Source organism: Berghia stephanieae, chromosome 12 (assembly GCF_034508935.2).
Source record: "Berghia stephanieae isolate SIO BIC M18660-M18661 chromosome 12, UCSD_Bste_1.3, whole genome shotgun sequence".
NCBI lineage: Eukaryota > Metazoa > Mollusca > Gastropoda > Nudibranchia > Aeolidiidae > Berghia > Berghia stephanieae.
Genome location: NC_088371.1, coordinates 5,678,341 through 5,698,340, shown reverse-complemented (window position 1 = coordinate 5,698,340; position 20,000 = coordinate 5,678,341). Strand labels below are relative to the sequence as shown.

Here is a 20,000-nt window from a genome sequence, read left to right as displayed (position 1 = left end):
AGTCGAGACTAGAAATCTAGATGGATTTTAGTTTAAAGTGTCAACAAAACAAAAACAAAAAATGATTCAGTAGTCTGATGTCACGCCGCCCGGCAACGACGGCCATCTTGGTTCTAAACAAAGAAAATCATTACTTTTTATTCTTCATGCTGGCTAGAACTTTTCATATGTCTTGTGATCAGAATGAGTAAAAGTCAAAACATGATCAAATTTATGGGTTTCTTTCCTCTGGATACGCTTTTATGCTCGTCGGAGAAATATTTCATACGGGCGTCCGCCATTGTTCCGATAGTTTAGAGCCAGTGTTACTAAGTTACCATGCGTCATTAGGAAGGAAGTGACGATACGATGGTTGAAGAGTATTGTACTATTTCCAATCAAATCATCGTTAAAATCAGTAAATATGAAAATATGATAAAAGTAAAACTAATTTTCAAGTAAGTCGAGACTAGAAGTCTAGATAGATTTTAGTTTAAAGTGTCAACAAAACAAAAACAAACAAAATATCACATTGTTGGGTACTAATTGTTCCCCTTTGTTTTTTTAATATTTAAGTGACGTAAAAAGTTATAGTGACCCAAATCAAAATACAAGTTCAGTTCTGGGCGGAGCATTGAAAATTATTTTAAAAGGTGAAGGTCAGAAGTCGTAAATTCAATACAACTTTCGTTCTGTGCAGTGTATAGAAAGGGTGAAGGTCAGAGGTAATTATTCGATGTATTTTTAGCTTGACCACTTTATTCCTATAGATAGTATGTGTTTGGCTAAGAAGCTCATAACATTGCCATCCGGAAGTATAACGGACCAACACACAAAACTATGTGTAAACATGAATGTTTATAGTTGTGTTAATACAGTTTAGTGAGTTGTACTCATAAGCGTGGATGGCAAAAAACAACAACAAAGACATGAATGACGTCATCTTCGTTCTCTCTATAGATAGTTCGAAGTTGACGTCACTCAGGTCTTTGGTATTGCTTTTTGCCCTACACGGTTATGAGTAATTCTCACTAAATTGTATTAACCAGACTAGAAAAAATCATGGTTACACAAAGTTTTGTGTGTTGGTGCATTACACTTCCGGATGGCAATGTTGTGAGCTTCTTAGTCAAGCGCATACTATATATATTAGAGACTACTAAAGGGATATTATAATAAGAATTTAAGAAGAAAAGAAGAGGGGATTAAATGTGTCATTCATGAAACACATTGGTTGTAAAAATCAGAGTTGTCGGCTATTATTGGTTTTTGTTAGCATGATTTATTTCTATGGCAACTCAAGTATACAAAAACACCCCATGGAGACCTCCCATGTCTCCTTTTGTATCCGTTAACGATGAAGAGTTCCATTACGAATTGTGACAAGAGTTGTCTTCCTTGGTGCTCTGAAAACAGTCGGTTTAGTAACTATATCCCGTCTAGTGACCACTGGATGTCTCGGATTTCAAGTCATATACATATATAGGGGCGTGGGGGGGGGGGCGATAACGTAGTTAAGGCGCAGCACATTCCCTGGTTTGATCCCCGCTTCAGGTCTTTTTGTATTTATTAGTTGGATAAGTTAATTTACTGTTAAATATAATTCTCTTATTGATGAATGGCCCAGCCGATATCTAAAGATACCACAAGTAATTCATTTATATATATATATATATATCCTCTCTCTTTCTCTCTCTCTCTCTCTCTCTCTCTTTCTCTCTCTCTATCTCTCTCTCTCTCTCTCTCTCTCTCTCTCTCTACTATATATATATATATATATATATATATATATATATTGAATCGTGTTGGATACAAATATGGTACGGATAGTGCTCGACATGTAGCAATGGAGCGAATTATTATTTTAATATTTACCACATATATACTTATTCTCACCTCATTCTGTTATATTCCTCTAAAACACACACACACACACATATATATATATATATATATAATATATATATATAATATATATATATATATATATATATATATATATCAAAACTAACACGTATAGACCATACAAGAAACCCAACAGCGCCCCTTTGTACGTCCACAAACACTCCAACCACCCACCTACGATAATAAAACAAATACCCACCATGATAGAACAACGGCTAAACAACCTCTCCTCAAATGAAAGCATATTCAACGAAACAAAACAAGACTACGAAATGGCACTCAAACAGAGCGGACACACCTCAACACTGAAATACAAAAATCTAACACACGCCACAACACCAAAACAAAACAGAAAAAGGAATATAATATGGTTCAACCCGCCGTTCAACAACGCAATCACTACAAATATCGGCAAGCAGTTCCTTGCACTCATCGATAAGCACTTCCCGAAGAACCACCGTCTGCACAAAATAATCAACAGAAACAACGTCAAGATAAGCTACAGCTGTGCACAAAACATGAAACAGATCATCACCAACCACAACAGACAAATCATAACCGAACCCAACAACACCAATACAAATAAAGACAACTGTAACTGCAGAAAGAAAGACAATTGCCCTCTTAAAGGAAACTGCCAAAAAAGCGCCATAGTCTACAAAGCTACCATAACCACTGATAACACCGCAGCACAATACATCGGCAGCACAGAACCCCCATTCAAAACACGATACAACAACCACAAAGCCTCCATAACACACTAAAGTAAAGCAAAAAGCACCAAATTAGCAATGCACTATTGGGAACAAATAAACACACAAAAAACACCAACAATAACCTGGGAGGTCGTCAAGCAAAGCAGCCCCTACAGATGCGGTGCCAGAAAATGCAATTTATGCCTGACAGAGAAACTGGAGATTTTACTACACAACCACAGAAACAATAGCACCTTAAACAAAAGATCTGAACTGATGACAATGTGCAGACACTCTAACAAATTCAAGCTCAAAACGCAAAAGGCCAAATAACCCCCCCCCCCCCCTTTCCCCCCCCCCCCTCTTCCCTCCCCCCCCCCCACCGCACCACATTCCACTACAATATCATACACACATGTACACACAACACACAACACACCTACACGCACACACACATACACACACACACACACACACACATACACACAGACACTCATAATATAAACACGAGAGCACATCACACTACACATCAAAACTAGTCACCACTAGGCAGCGAAACAACGTTAGTTTGGAGTTTTCTACGGACATTTCTTACAAATGGATTATGCCGACTGATGAGGTGGGAACACTGAAACGAATCGTCTTGGCAAGAATAATGCGAGTGAAAATTTACATTTATATATATATATATATATATATATATATATATATATATATATATATATATATATATATATATATATATATATATATATATAATAGATGATATCGTGACCTGATGGCAATCCGGAATAATTTGTATAGACTGTGTCTGGAGTTGTTTCTGAATGCACTACATCATCCAATCAACACGGGGATAGAATTTGTCCGAAGGACATATTACCAATTACATAAATAAAACGGTCTAATCTAAATAATCCTGAATAATAGGAAAGGCAAATAGAACGATAGTTTAACCAAATCAGCAGGTAGAATAAGAGAGAATACTCTTCAACAGGGGTAACGTCACTTCCTTCCTATTGACGCATGATAACTTAGTAACACTGGCTCTAAACTATCGGAACAATGGCGGACGCTCGTATGAAATATTTCTCCGGCGAGCATAAAAGCGTCTCCAGAGGAAAAAAAACCCATAAATTTGATCATGTTTTGACTTTTACACATTCTGATCACAAGGCATATGAAAAGTTCTAGCCAACAAGAAGAATAAAAAGTAATGATTTTCTTTGTTTAGAACCAAGATGGCCGCCGTTTCCGGGCGGCGTGACATCAGACTACTGAATCAAATTACGGACAATTTTTATTGTATTGTACGAAGTGGAAATCCCGAAAGCTTAGTTGGTAGAACGCTCGATTCAAACGCAAAGGAACATTGTTCGATTCTTGGTGAGGTCTAGACTTTTTTCTTTTTACCCCTGAGCCTCTTGGTCGACATTGCAATGATTGGGTAGTTGGTTTATCAGTAATTTGGGATAGATTAGCATCCTATCTAGATGGTAGCAAGCAATTGTCATTGATCGTTTAAAACTATAAATACTATGCGGCTATGTTGTCTTATGGTATGACACTAGCTTTTGGATCGGAAGGTCCTGGGTTCGAGCCTCGCCTGGCGCTTAGCTGAGTCCTTCGAAAAAAGCTCTTTACTCACAGTCTCTCATTGTACTCGGGAGTATAATGAGTAACTGTCCGTTAACAGAGTTGTCTCTGTCGGTATTATACCGGAATTAATCCGACTTTGAAAGGTGACTTTAGAAATACATTGACGGGAAAAACAAACCTCTGGTCTTTTGCGCAATCCAAGATGTTATGTCCTTTGAGCTACTCTAAGAAAGAGTTGCTCCCCTTCGTTAGTATTCAGTTGGATTTAGTTAATCCTCTCCTTACCAACCACAGGAAAATCGTCATATTTATTTGTTACGATACAACCAACATCTTTCTCATTCAAATTAACGTCTTTTGTACACCACAAGCTTTGAAGAATTAATCTTGCTCTATCTAGTTATGGATATTCACTGCTTTGTTATAGAATAGAGTTTGTTTTACTCAACAAAATTATGTTAATTGTGCGCGTATTTCTTTTGAGTTAGAGTTTAAAAATCAATACTTATGTTGGTAAGCTGGTTCACACTGCAACCGCCATTGAGTACGGACTATACAAAGTTATTTTGCATTATATTTTATTTTATTTGTTTTCCACGTTAATTTGTGTGTATTGTTGTGCTGACGAAGGGTTTGTACCCGAAACGTCCATTGTCTGTTTTGTTCCCATACGAAGCCTCTCCATTTTCACTCTTTTAATTAGTATTTTCACGATCACAGGCTTCAGGCAATCCCTAACGTTTTCTAGACTGGAGGATAATCCAGTGAATAGTCGTTGACTCTCCCTTTGAGCTTGAGCTTGAGCTGTATATAGGGAATGAGATTAGCGGAAGAGTAGCGTCCCTTGATTGGACGTCACCTTACAGAGAGAACGTCGAAATGGTTTTGTGTATGCGTCTCTCTCGTCCTTGCTTTCGGTGAAGTGTCTCATGCCGCTTTCACCGGAAGCGAGGACGAGAGACGCATGCGCACAACCATCATGACGTTCTCTCTCTAATAACTTTTCCGCCGGTGACGTCCAATCAAGGGACGCTACTCTTCCGCTAATCTCATTCCCTATATAGCGTAATATCCACTAAATGTGCTAAGCTATGATATTCTGTCCCACATCGACCGACTATGTTACGGCGATATATTATTTGTATATAACTCAAGAAAAGGATGCACTCTTAGTTCACTACTTTCATTATCTAAGCTATGGTATTCTCTCCCCCATCGACCCACTATTTCCAGCGATAATATTATTTGTATATAATCTAACTTACTTTATGTGGAAATCTTAAAGCGCTTAACTCCGATATTGTTGAGATTAAAGTGAGTCAGTCAAACTTCAAAGGATTTCATCCCCTTTATTCTACAAGCCTTCTAAACTTTGATCAGAAAGTCGTTCTCTAAAAACAAAACAAATCAAAACAAAACAAAACAAAACAAAACAAACAACATTTGATCAATTTTGACCATAAAATGGGTCCTTTCAAATGTCGATCATTAAAAACAATCCTCGTTTTTGTCAACGATTCTCAACCCTGGGACTTCCTCAAAGTTTAAGAAGGATTTTTGAGAGGTTGATCATTTTAATCGATTGATTGATATTTGAAGGATAACTTTACTGGTCAAAACTTCAAAAACTTGCGTTTTCAGAGCATGACAGGGTAGACCACCAGAGCTGCCCACTTGAAAAATAAACAAAAAAAAATCGTATTTTCCAAGGAAAAAAAGAAAGAAAAAAGTGACCTTAAATAGCTTAAGAAACAAATAATTTGTGACCCCTCGTCTCAAAACGGTATTATGTCGCGATGGACCAGATGCTAAAAAGTCAAATTATAGTTAAACGGGTCAAAAATATGAAACGTTGGTATTTAGCACAGTTAAATATGATATTCCTTCTCCTCTATAAAGCATATAAACTCAACTTAAGCATGATATTTCTGGCTACAAATTTCATTTTCAGCGTCTTAGTCATCCCGACTTAATACTGTTTTGAGACGAGGAGTCACAAATTCATATTTTCCAAGGAAAAAAAACAAAGAAAAAGTCACTTTAAATAGATTAAGAAACAAAAAATTTGCCCTCAGCATGATCCAAAAAAAACCCCCCGCTCCAAAGTCCTTTTAAAAGAATCCACGGAACTAAACTTTCCTTTTCAACAAGATTTATGGAGTCAAAGAGGACAACAGAGAATAAAAACTTCGCGGGGGGGGGGGGGGGGGGGGGCTCGAACCCGTGACCTTAATGGTACTGGTCCTGTAGAAAACGGTAGGGGCTGCCTGAAGCCGGTGATCGTAAAATACTAACGAAAGAGTGAAAATGGAAAGGCTTCGTATGGGAACAAAACAGACAATGGACGACGTTTCGGGTACAAACCCTTCGTCAGCACAACAATACACAAATTAATGTGGAAAACAAATATTTGTTTGTATAGTACTGGTACTGTTTGTCTTCTGGCTGGCACTTTCCTACTCACTTCATTTTTTGTTGTTATCAACATTAGTCAGTGCCTGCACCACTCAGTTTTCTGAATTAGAAATACATCCCAGATTCAAAGAGGCGAATTCAGTTCTATAGATAGTATGCGCTTGGCTTAGAAGCTCATAACATTGCCATCCAGAAGTATAACGGACCAACACACAAAACTGTGTGTATCCATGAACGTTTATAGTCTGGTTAATACAGTTTAGTGACCATTACTCATAAAAGCAATAAAATACAATAACAAAGACCTGCGTGACGTCATCTTCGTTCTTACTATAGTTGGAGCCAAAATTCGTATTTCTACGAATGTTTCGTAGTACCAGGCCTTTCCTGTGCGGCTATGTGGTCTAGTGATATGACACTCGCTATCGGATCGGAAGGTCCTGAGTTAGAGCCTCGCTCGGTGCCTAGTTGACTCCTTGGAGAAGGCTCTTATTACTCACATTCTCTCACCGTACTCAGGTGTAAAATGAGTACCTGACCGTTAATAGCGTTGTCTCTGTCCGAAAAAATTGTAACATCGCCTAACAGGCGTCATGTCCCGTACTAAATGTTAAATAATGCTGTTGGCCAGGGACCCCTTGTAAAGCGCTTTGAGCACATTTAGTGGATATTGCGCTATATTAAAAGCTCCTTTTTTTCTTTTTTCTTTTTTAAGACCAACGATTTTCAACTATCTAGAGAGAATATGATTTTGTCTAAAACACGTCCAATCAATTAGTTATCCAATCACCGTGGAGCCTAATAAGCCAAGAGGTAACCGAACCCCGATGTTGTGATGAAAGAGCGAGAGTGTGAGCAAATGTTTTTTTTATCTTCTTCATCCTATAAGCCTTTTGATTTTTGTTCTTTTCCTCTTTCTTTCTTTCTTTCTTTTTTTTTTCTTTCTTTCTTTCTTTCCTTCTTTCTTTTTTTTTCTTTTCTATCTTTCGTTCTTTCTTTCGTTCTTTCCTTCTTTCCTTCTTTCTTTTTTTCTTTCTTTCTTTCTTTCTTTCGTTCTTATTTTCTTCAATCTCAGAAATAAGAGACATCCAAAATTTGTTGTCATTTTGTCAGTTAAAAAAAAAAAAAAAAAAAAAAAATATATATATATATATGTTTTCTTATTTCAATAAGCTGGAGAATGTCAAGATTATCGTGAACATATCGGATTTCAAACAGGAGTGGCACGTATTTATTATTCAAAACATGCTGCTCAAACTAGTTTTATTTATTTTTGACTAATTCTCATTATTGATGCTATGCGTTAAGGTAAAATACCAAAAACATCCATCAGCCGGATGTAACGTTACAACACACAAATGTGTAACCTTGAGCCTTTATAGTCTGATTCTGATTGATATAAATGGAACAAAATTGTGACCCCTCGTCTCAAAACGGTATCAAGTCGGGATGATTAAGTTGCTAAAACTGGAATTTGTAGCCAGAAATATCATGCTTAAGTTGAGTTTATGTGTTTTATAGAGGAGAAGGAATATCACATTTTACTGTGGTAAATAACAACGTTTCATATTTTTGACCGGTATAATCATAATTTGATTTTTTAGCATCTGGTCCATCCCAACATAACACCGATTTGAGACGAGGGGTCACAATTGACGTCACCCAGCTCTTTGTAATTTCTTTTAGACAGCTATTTAGTTCTCACTAAAGTATATCAATCAGACTAGAAACGTTTTATTAAGGTTACACATAGTTTTGTGTATTGGTACGTTTAATTATGCTGACGGATCTTGTGAGTATTTTTACTCAATGCGCAGCATGAATACTTTAGAGAGATCTAATAATCACAATTATGGCTGTCTAAAAACAATAACAAAGAGAAGAGCTGTGTGACGTCAATTTTGTTCCATCTATAATACCTCTAACATTTTTTATCTCTATTACAAAACGGGTCAGATAAAATAGTGATACTTAAACGATTGAAGATGCATTGAGGGAAAAAAAATAATAGACTATATAGATAGTATGCGCTTGCCTAAAAGCTCACAACATTGCCATCGGGAAGCATTAATGACCAGAACACAAAATTGTGTGTAACCATGAACGTTTATAGATAGTATGCGATTGCCTAAAAGCTCACAACATTGCCATCGGGAAGCATTAATGACCAGAACACAAAATTGTGTGTAACCATGAACGTTTATAGATAGTATGCGATTGCCTAAAAGCTCACAACATTGCCATCGGGAAGCATTAATGACCAGAACACAAAATTGTGTGTAACCATGAACGTTTATAGATAGTATGCGATTGCCTAAAAGCTCACAACATTGCCATCGGGAAGCATTAATGACCAGAACACAAAATTGTGTGTAACCATGAACGTTTATAGATAGTATGCGATTGCCTAAAAGCTCACAACATTGCCATCGGGAAGCATTAATGACCAGAACACAAAATTGTGTGTAACCATGAACGTTTATAGATAGTATGCGATTGCCTAAAAGCTCACAACATTGCCATCGGGAAGCATTAATGACCAGAACACAAAATTGTGTGTAACCATGAACGTTTATAGATAGTATGCGATTGCCTAAAAGCTCACAACATTGCCATCGGGAAGCATTAATGACCAGAACACAAAATTGTGTGTAACCATGAACGTTTATAGATAGTATGCGATTGCCTAAAAGCTCACAACATTGCCATCGGGAAGCATTAATGACCAGAACACAAAATTGTGTGTAACCATGAACGTTTATAGATAGTATGCGATTGCCTAAAAGCTCACAACATTGCCATCGGGAAGCATTAATGACCAGAACACAAAATTGTGTGTAACCATGAACGTTTATAGATAGTATGCGATTGCCTAAAAGCTCACAACATTGCCATCGGGAAGCATTAATGACCAGAACACAAAATTGTGTGTAACCATGAACGTTTATAGATAGTATGCGATTGCCTAAAAGCTCACAACATTGCCATCGGGAAGCATTAATGACCAGAACACAAAATTGTGTGTAACCATGAACGTTTATAGATAGTATGCGATTGCCTAAAAGCTCACAACATTGCCATCGGGAAGCATTAATGACCAGAACACAAAATTGTGTGTAACCATGAACGTTTATAGATAGTATGCGATTGCCTAAAAGCTCACAACATTGCCATCGGGAAGCATAAATGACCAGAACACAAAATTGTGTGTAACCATGAACGTTTATAGTCAGGTTAATACAGTTCAGTGAGAATACGCTTCAACAGTCGTGACGTCACTTGCCCCGTAATGACGCATGGTAACTTAGAAATTGGTTCTTAACTATCGGAACAATGGCGGACGCCCTTATGAAATATTTCTCCGACGAGCATAAAAGTGTATCCAGAGGAGAAAATCATTATAAATCTGATTATGTTTTGAATTTTATAAATTCTGATCACATGACATGTGAATAAGTTCTAGCCAGCGTGAAGAATAAAAAGTACCAGTTTTCTTTGTTTAGAACCAAGCTGCTCGTTGCTGGGCGACGTGACATCAGACTATTGAATCCTACAAAGACCTGAGTGATGTCAACTTCGAACTATCTATAGATAGTTCGAAGATGACGTCACTCGGGTCTTTGTTATTGTTTTTTGCCATCCGCGTTTATGAGTAATGCTCACTGAGCTGTATTAACCCGACTATAAACGTTCATGGATACACACAGTTTTGTGTGTTGGTCCTACATACTTCCGGATGACAATGTTATGAGCTTCTTAGCCAAGCGCATACTATCTACGTATAATGGACCAAAACACAAAACCATGTGTAACCTCAGTGGGAATTACTCATAAACGCGGATAGAAAGAAAAAAGAAATCAATAACAAAGACCCTAATAACGTCAACTTCATTCTATATAGAATGCGCTTGGGTAAGAAGTTCACAACATTGCCATCAGGAAGTATAACGGACCAACACACAAACTCTGTGTAACCTTGAACGTTTATAGTCTGGTTAACACCGTTTAGTGGGAATTACTCATAAACGCGATGGCAAGAAAAAAAAAAAACAATAAAAAAAGACCCGAGTGACGTCAACTTCATTCTATCTATAGATAGTTCGAAGATGTCGTCACTCACGTCTTTGTTATTGTTTTTTGCCATCCGCGTTTGTGAGTGCTTCTCACTAAACTGTATTAACCAGATTATAAACGTTCATGGATACACACAATTTTGTGTGTTCGACTGTTATACTTCCGGATAGCAATGTTGTGAACTTCTTAGCCAAGCGCATTCTATATATAGATAGTATGCGTTATGCTAAGAAGCTATTATGGACCAACACACAAAACTATGTGTAACGTTGAACGTTTATAGTCAGGTTCATACAGCTTAGTGAGAATTACTCATAAACATGGATGGCAAAAAAAAACAATACTAATGACCTGGTTTCTATCTATAGTATGCGCTTGGCTAAGAAATTCACAACATTGCCATCCGGAAGTATAACGGACCAACACACAAAACTGTGTGTATCCATGAACGTTTATAGATAGTATGCGCTTGGCTAAGAAGCTCATAACATTGCCATCCGGAAGTATAACGGACCAACACACAAAACTGTGTGTATCCATGAACGTTTATAGTCAGGTTAATACAGTTCAGTGAGCATTACTCATAAACGCGGATGGCAAAAACAATAACAAAGACCTGAGTGACGTCATCTTCGAACTATCTACAAGTATTACTCATAAACGCGGATGGCAAAAAAACAATAACAAAGACCCGAGTGACGTCAACTTAATTCTATCTATACAAATACACATATGGGGACTTTCTTCAGACTGCCGATGTCAATGTGGACACACGGCTCAAAACATGGACCACATCCTTCACGAGTGCGAACTTGGACCACATATCAGTGATATGGACCTGAGAGGCTGCACCCCTGAAGCCATCCAATGGATCCACCACTGGCGCGACACGATATGATGATCTATACAAAACATTGTTGAAAAAAATGTGTTTCGATCAGAAAAAAAAGGCATTAATGATCTTACTGTCTTCCACGGTAGAGTTCGGATCCGACAATGGAGGGAATTCCGTGCATAGTAGAGTTCTGGGCATAGTAAACCAAGAGATCCTGTAGGAGAGAGAGACAACGAGAGAGAGAGAATATAAAAGGTACTAATTATAATACAAGTAAACGTTTATATTATGCTTTTTTTTTTGGTCATAGAGATAATAAGATTTGCATTATAGATACATGAAACACGTCATATATTGGAGAAATAAAAAAAAAAACAGCAACACAACAAATTCATGCACAGTCACACGTAGATAGACAAATGTACTCATACTTAAATAGCATTGCTGGTCTTTATTGAGTTAAGAGATAAATGAATAAATAGATAGATGGATGGAGAGATAAATAGTTAGATTGATTGATAGATCGATATATTTAAAAAAGCGATGCCGAAAGAGATGAGTGGAAGAGAGAGAGAGAGAGAGAGAGAGAGAGAGAGAGAGAGAGAGAGAGAGAGAGAGAGAAAGAGGGAGAGAGAGAGAGAGAAAGAGAGACAGAGAGAGAGAAGGAGAGAGAGAGAGGGATAGAGAGAAAGAGAAAGAGAGATATAAAGAGAGAGAGAAGAGAGAGAGAGGAAGAGGAAGAAGAGAAAGAAAGAAAGAGAGAGAGAGAGAGAGAGAGAGAGAGAGAAGAGAGAAGAGAGAAGAAGAAAAGAATAAGAATAATAGAAGAAGGAGGAGAAGAAAGAAGAAGAAGAAGAAGAGAAGAAGAAGAAGAAGAGAGAGAAGAGAAGGAGGAGGAGGAGGAGGAGGAGGAGGAGGAGGAGGATAGTGGGAAGAGAGAGAGAAATAGATAAGAATAGATAGGATAGTGAAGAAGAAATTATATATATAATATATATATATATGATGAATATATATAATAATATATATATAAAAAAAAGTATATATGAGAGAGAGAGAGAGAGAGAGAGAGGAGAGAGAGAGAGAGAGAGAGAAAGAAAGAGAGAGAGAGAGAAAGAGAGAGAGAGAGAGAGAGAGAGAGAGAGAGAGATAGAACAAGCAGACATTGAACAAGAAAGGGAATGAAGGAAACTATGTTTACAGATATATTTTTACAAAAAGAAATAACCATATTTATAAAAAAAGAACCTGGGGTGATCATAGTGCTCTCATTCAATAACGACAACGATTAATAATAGAGAGAAAATCAGCACAATTAAAACAATTAGCAAAATATAGATTAAAAGTGATAAAACCAGATAGAAGAAAAGTGAGAAAAAAAAACTGTTTCAAGTTTCAAGGTACATTGTCAAGTTTCAAACAGATAACAATGACTCTTAATTTGATATATACTATGACAACACAACTAAGACAATTAGCAAATTATAGCTTAAAAATGATAAAACCTGATAGAAAGGAAGTGAAAAAAAAAACTGTTTTAAGGTACATTTTCAAATTTCCAACCGATAACAATGACCCTTAATTTGATATACTATGACAACACAACTATGACAATTAGCAAATTATAGCTTATAAATGATAAAACCTGATAGAAAGGAAGTGAAAAAAAAACTGTTTCAAGGTACATTTTCAAATTTCCAACCGATATCAATGACTCTTAATTTGATGATATTTGACAAATAGTTTTATTACAAACCAAGTGTAAACTACTTCTATAGATAGTTCGAAGTTGACGTCACTCATGTCTTTGTTGCTGTTTTTTTGCATCCGCGTTTATGAGTAGTTCTCACTAAACTGTATTAACCTGCATATAAACGTTCATGGTTGTACACAGTTTTTTGTGTTGATCCATTATACTTCCGGATGGCAATGTTGTGAGCTTCTTAGCCAAGCGCATACTATCTATAGATTGGGCGAGTTGTTTCTTAGGCGGAAATAAAATATGTAAAACTATGAGGACCTAATACAAAAAGTCGTGCATCGAATGAAATACTATAACACCGAAATACATTGACGTCAACCAACGTGTGCATATTATATTATGCAGGTCTGACATCCGAACCCACTACTTAAGGGCCTAGTTTAACATTGTTGTAATGGACAGTAATTTGCGTCATTTTGTGAGATTCCCATTACAACAATGATGAGCCCATAACGAATTGGGTTATCAGACCTGTATATAAGTTCACGTCGATGTAAACGTTTTTGTTTTTTTTTTAAATTTAATTTTTTAAAAAGTAGTGGCAACCCCGCATAAATAAAGGATATTACGAACAGGCAGTCGTTTTACTAATTATACTATTGTATTATAGAAATTAACACACCTAGATCGAGATGAATCTTCTGAGCCATTAACAATAATAAAGGTCCGATTTGATAAAGTATTATAGCTAGGTGCACGCAAATGAATTTTGCAGATAGCGATTCCCAACGTTAAATTCAAATGACCGATTATAGATAGTATGCGCTTGGCTAAGACGCTCATAACATTGCCATCCGGAAGTATAACAGACCAACACACAAAACTGTGTGTATCCATGAACGTTTATAGTCGGATTAAAACAGTTCAGTGAGCATTACTCATAAACGCGGATGGCAAAAAACAATAACAAAGACCTGAGTGACGTCGTCTTCGAACTATCTATAGCCTAATGATGCCCAAGCGAACGTAGACACCGTTTCTGACGTGCTCTCACGAGTGAAAAGACGCACAGACACACACATAACACACACACATACACACACACACACATACATTGTCTTTGTGCTTTCACATAAGAGTACGTACACGCTTTCTGATCTACTTGATCTATAGATAGTTCGAAGATGACGTCACTCATGCCTTTGTTATTGTTTTTTGCCATCCGCGTTTATGAGTAATGCTCACTAAACTGTATTAACCTGACTATAAACGTTCATGTATACACACAGTTTTGTGTGTTGGTCCGTTATACTTCCGGATGGCAATGTTATGAGCTTCTTAGCCAAGCACATACTATCTATTCTTATGATAAGATGTGTCATGTATGAAGACGATTTAAGAAAATTTAGTATCTTTAGAGTTAAGATAAGTAAAATTAATATTTAAAGAACTCAAATCAAATAGACAAATGAGACAAATTTCAATAAAGATTTTTATTTTTAAAGATATAAATATAATTTTTAATGTTAAACCACCCCAGACTGTCTGCTTTCTATTTTTCAAGGCTTAGAAAATGACCTTTTTTTTTAGTAAAGAAAGGAGATAACTGTATATGGTAGTGACATCTGTGAATGATGCGGTTAAATAAAAGGAGAAATCAAAGGATTTTAGGAGAAATAAAGGCCTTTACGAAGGCATCATCTATCTTAATTTATTAAAATACTGTATTGTGAGTTTGACATAGATCGAGACCAGCGTGCACTAAGAAATAACCATATTTATAAAAAAAGAACCTGGGGTGATCATAGTGCTCTCATTCAATAACGACAACGATTAATAATAGAGAGAAAATCAGCACAATTAAAACAATTAGCAAAATATAGATTAAAAGTGATAAAACCAGATAGAAGAAAAGTGAGAAAAAAAAACTGTTTCAAGTTTCAAGGTACATTGTCAAGTTTCAAACAGATAACAATGACTCTTAATTTGATATACTATGACAACACAACTAAGACAATTAGCAAATTATAGCTTTAAAATGATAAAACCTGATAGAAAGGAAGTGAAAAAAAAACTGTTTTAAGGTACATTTTCAAATTTCCAACCGATAACAATGACCCTTAATTTGATATACTATGACAACACAACTATGACAATTAGCAAATTATAGCTTATAAATGATAAAACCTGATAGAAAGGAAGTGAAAAAAAAACTGTTTCAAGGTACATTTTCAAATTTCCAACCGATATCAATGACTCTTAATTTGATGATATTTGACAAATAGTTTTATTACAAACCAAGTGTAAACTACTTCTATAGATAGTTCGAAGTTGACGTCACTCATGTCTTTGTTGCTGTTTTTTTGCATCCGCGTTTATGAGTAGTTCTCACTAAACTGTATTAACCTGCATATAAACGTTCATGGTTGTACACAGTTTTTTGTGTTGATCCATTATACTTCCGGATGGCAATGTTGTGAGCTTCTTAGCCAAGCGCATACTATCTATAGATTGGGCGAGTTGTTTCTTAGGCGGAAATAAAATATGTAAAACTATGAGGACCTAATACAAAAAGTCGTGCATCGAATGAAATACTATAACACCGAAATACATTGACGTCAACCAACGTGTGCATATTATATTATGCAGGTCTGACATCCGAACCCACTACTTAAGGGCCTAGTTTAACATTGTTGTAATGGACAGTAATTTGCGTCATTTTGTGAGATTCCCATTACAACAATGATGAGCCCATAACGAATTGGGTTATCAGACCTGTATATAAGTTCACGTCGATGTAAACGTTTTTGTTTTTTTTTTAAATTTAATTTTTTAAAAAGTAGTGGCAACCCCGCATAAATAAAGGATATTACGAACAGGCAGTCGTTTTACTAATTATACTATTGTATTATAGAAATTAACACACCTAGATCGAGATGAATCTTCTGAGCCATTAACAATAATAAAGGTCCGATTTGATAAAGTATTATAGCTAGGTGCACGCAAATGAATTTTGCAGATAGCGATTCCCAACGTTAAATTCAAATGACCGATTATAGATAGTATGCGCTTGGCTAAGACGCTCATAACATTGCCATCCGGAAGTATAACAGACCAACACACAAAACTGTGTGTATCCATGAACGTTTATAGTCGGATTAAAACAGTTCAGTGAGCATTACTCATAAACGCGGATGGCAAAAAACAATAACAAAGACCTGAGTGACGTCGTCTTCGAACTATCTATAGCCTAATGATGCCCAAGCGAACGTAGACACCGTTTCTGACGTGCTCTCACGAGTGAAAAGACGCACAGACACACACATACACACACACATACACACACACACACACACACATACATTGTCTTTGTGCTTTCACATAAGAGTACGTACACGCTTTCTGATCTACTTGATCTATAGATAGTTCGAAGATGACGTTACTCATGCCTTTGTTATTGTTTTTTGCCATCCGCGTTTATGAGTAATGCTCACTAAACTGTATTAACCTGACTATAAACGTTCATGTATACACACAGTTTTGTGTGTTGGTCCGTTATACTTCCGGATGGCAATGTTATGAGCTTCTTAGCCAAGCACATACTATCTATTCTTATGATAAGATGTGTCATGTATGAAGACGATTTAAGAAAATTTAGTATCTTTAGAGTTAAGATAAGTAAAATTAATATTTAAAGAACTCAAATCAAATAGACAAATGAGACAAATTTCAAGATAGATTTTTATTTTTAAAGATATAAATATAATTTTTAATGTTAAACCACCCCAGACTGTCTGCTTTCTATTTTTCAAGGCTTAGAAAATGACCTTTTTTTTAGTAAAGAAAGGAGATAACTGTATATGGTAGTGACATCTGTGAATGATGCGGTTAAATAAAAGGAGAAATCAAAGGATTTTAGGAGAAATAAAGGCCTTTACGAAGGCATACATCTATCTTAATTTATTAAAATACTGTATTGTGAGTTTGACATAGATCGAGACCAGCGTGCACTTATTTGCATAATATATTATGTACTCGTCAATCGTGACGAATCTTTTGGGCCATCAGGTGATCTGTCCGGTGTTTGGAGGACGGCAAAATGATGGCAAATCCGAAAGCCAAGGTTAAATTTTGGACTCATGATTAATGCCCTAGCAGATAGAAGACGGGCAGCGTGCCTCAGTGGCACTATGGTTGCTTCGTTCCCGAAATGTACCGAGTTCGAATACCCGCTACATTGTGTGACATTGAGCAAGTCACCTCGCCCTATCTCAGTTTGCGTTTCTGCACTGCGGCTTACGCCTGGGTTATTACAGTCTTCCCTTGGAATAGACCCTAGAGACAATTTTCCCTTTTGGGATGAATAAAGTGAATTTTATTTTATTTTTATTTTTTAATAACCATTGGAAGAAGAAGAAGAAGAAGAAGAAGAAGAAGAAGAAGAAGAAGAAGAAGAAGAAGAAGAAGAAGAAGAAGAAGAAGAAGAAGAAGAAGAAGAAGAAGAAGAAGAAGAAGAAGAAGAAGAAGAAGAAGAAGAAGAAGAAGAAGAAGAAGAAGAAGAAGAAGAAGAAGAAGAAGAAGAAGAAGAAGAAGAAGAAGAAGAAGAAGAAGAAGAAGAAGAAGAAGAAGAAGAAGAAGAAGAAAGAAGAAGAAGAAGAAGAAGAAGAAGAAGAAGAAGAAGAAGAAGAAGAAGAAGAAGAAGAAGAAGAAGAAGAAGAAGAAGAAGAAGAAGAAGAAGAAGAAGAAAGAAGAAGAAGAAGAAGGAAGAAGAAGAAGAGAGAAGAAGAAGAAGAAGAAGAAGAAGAAGAAGAAGAAGAAGAAGAAGAAGAAGAAGAAGAAGAAGAAGAAGAAGAAGAAGAAGAAGAAGAAGAAGAAGAAGAAGAAGAAGAAAAAAGAAGAAGAAGAAGAAGAAGAAGAAGAAGAAGAAGAAGAAGAAGAAGAAGAAGAAGAAGAAGAAGAAGAAGAAGAAGAAGAAGAAGAAGAAGAAGAAGAAGAAGAAGAAGAAGAAGAAGAAGAAGAAGAAGAAGAAGAAGAAGAAGAAGAAGAAGTAGTAGTTAATTAAATTGATTTAAGAAAGGTTTGCAAGTTACTCTTAATATATCAATTTGGGAAAATTGTTTTATAACGTTTAGATTTGCCAATAAGTCTGGGCTCGATGATAAATATCTAAAATTGGCAGCACGAAAAATGTTGATCTCCAACCCTATTTATTTAAAAGAATAGATTGAATTATTCTATTTTTAAATGCAACCAATGAAGATAATGATAGTTTTTGGATCAAACCTTGGTACGCACATTTATAGGTCTGATAGCTGAGAGAAATTAAGGGCTTTGTGAAGCTTACTGCTTTTTATTTGTAATTGTTGCCAACAGCCGTGACGTCACTTCCCTCGTAATGACGCGTAGTAACCTAGTAACTGGTTCTAAACTATCGGGATAATGGCGGATGCCCATATGAAATACTTCTCCGACGAGCATAAAAGTGTAGCCCCAGAGGAGAAAAAAACATTATAAATATGATCATGTTTCGGCTTTTATACATTCTGATCACATGACATGTGAAAAAGTTCTAGCCAGCATGAAGCATGAAAAGAACCAATTTTCTTTGTTTAGAACCAAGCTGCTCGTTGTTGGGCGGACGTGACATCAGACTATTGAATCCAATTACGGAAAGTAGGAAAAACGATGGACCTATTATGTCTACAAACTTCATCTCGATACACTATCGGTAGGGAAACGCGACATGGTTGAAGATCATTGCAATTGAAAAATAAAAGCAAAAATATAAAATGTTGCTCTTCGACATTATTGGTTGAGGTATCAAATATTTCATATAAAATCAATAAAAGAAAAAAAAATACGCATGCATTAAGTGTGGCTATGTGGCCTAATGGTATGCCACTCGCTATCGGATCGGAAGGTCCTGGGTTCGAGCCTCGCTCGGCGCATAATTGAGTCCTTGGAAAAGGCTCTTTAAAATAACTCACATTCTCTCCCGTATTCAGGTGTAACATGACTTAACTGGCCGTTAACAGCGTTGTCTTTGTCGGAAAAAAATTGTAATATCGCCTAATAGGCATCATATCTCGTTCAATATGTTACGTGTTGCTGTTGGTCACGGACCCTTTGTATAGCGCTTTGAGTCGATATTGCGCTGTATAAAAAGCTCAATTTTATAACATCTTAAATGGAAATGTTTGAAAAAAATGAAACAAACAAAAAAAAAATTTCAGCATTAAATATTTTGAATGTGTCAAAAATATATATTGACAAAGTCTTATATCGTAGTAGCCCTCGTCAGACGTGCTACAATTGCCCGTCATGGTAGCACATCTGACCGGTAACCAGAAGGTCTGAGGTTCGATCTCCTGTCGAGGTAGACTGATTTTTTGGGATGGTTTTTTTTTCTTGTATTTTTATTTCTTGCTTTGTCTGGCACCTTTCATACACACTTGTTCAGATCTTTATTTTATCTTCTTTCTGCTTTGCCCGGTACTGTTTCAGGTACAATTTTTCAGATATATTATTTTCTTAAACCATTCCTGCTTCCTAATTTTTCACTTTTGTAGTGACAGGAAATACTGGGTTTCCTCAAATCGCCTCTTAACAGGACATGCCAGAACTGCATCAAATATGTGCAGATGGAAACTTGGGAACAGTGCTGCCTGTTGGAAATGTCAGGCAGCTCCAGAGACCAGCGATCACATCGTCCTCCACTGTCCAATCACTAAACTTGAAGGTGACTCTGAAACAGTTCTTAGGGCGGAGGAAGACTTTCGAAGCTGGGTTGACGAAT

The 20,000-nt window shown here is 36.4% G+C and overlaps 1 protein-coding gene across 4 annotated transcripts in view; it reads right to left on the bottom strand.

Annotated features, from left to right (window-relative positions):
- LOC144957779 (acid-sensing ion channel 1-like) overlaps nucleotides 1–20,000 on the bottom strand; it is a 306,131-nt gene that overhangs the window by 29,662 nt on the left and 256,469 nt on the right. For all 4 annotated transcript variants that reach the window (XM_078889195.1, XM_078889197.1, XM_078889196.1 and 1 more), the window contains one exon: nucleotides 11,634–11,716. In XM_078889195.1, coding sequence (XP_078745321.1) covers nucleotides 11,634–11,716 — 83 coding nt within the window. The remainder of the gene's footprint in view (nucleotides 1–11,633; nucleotides 11,717–20,000) is intronic.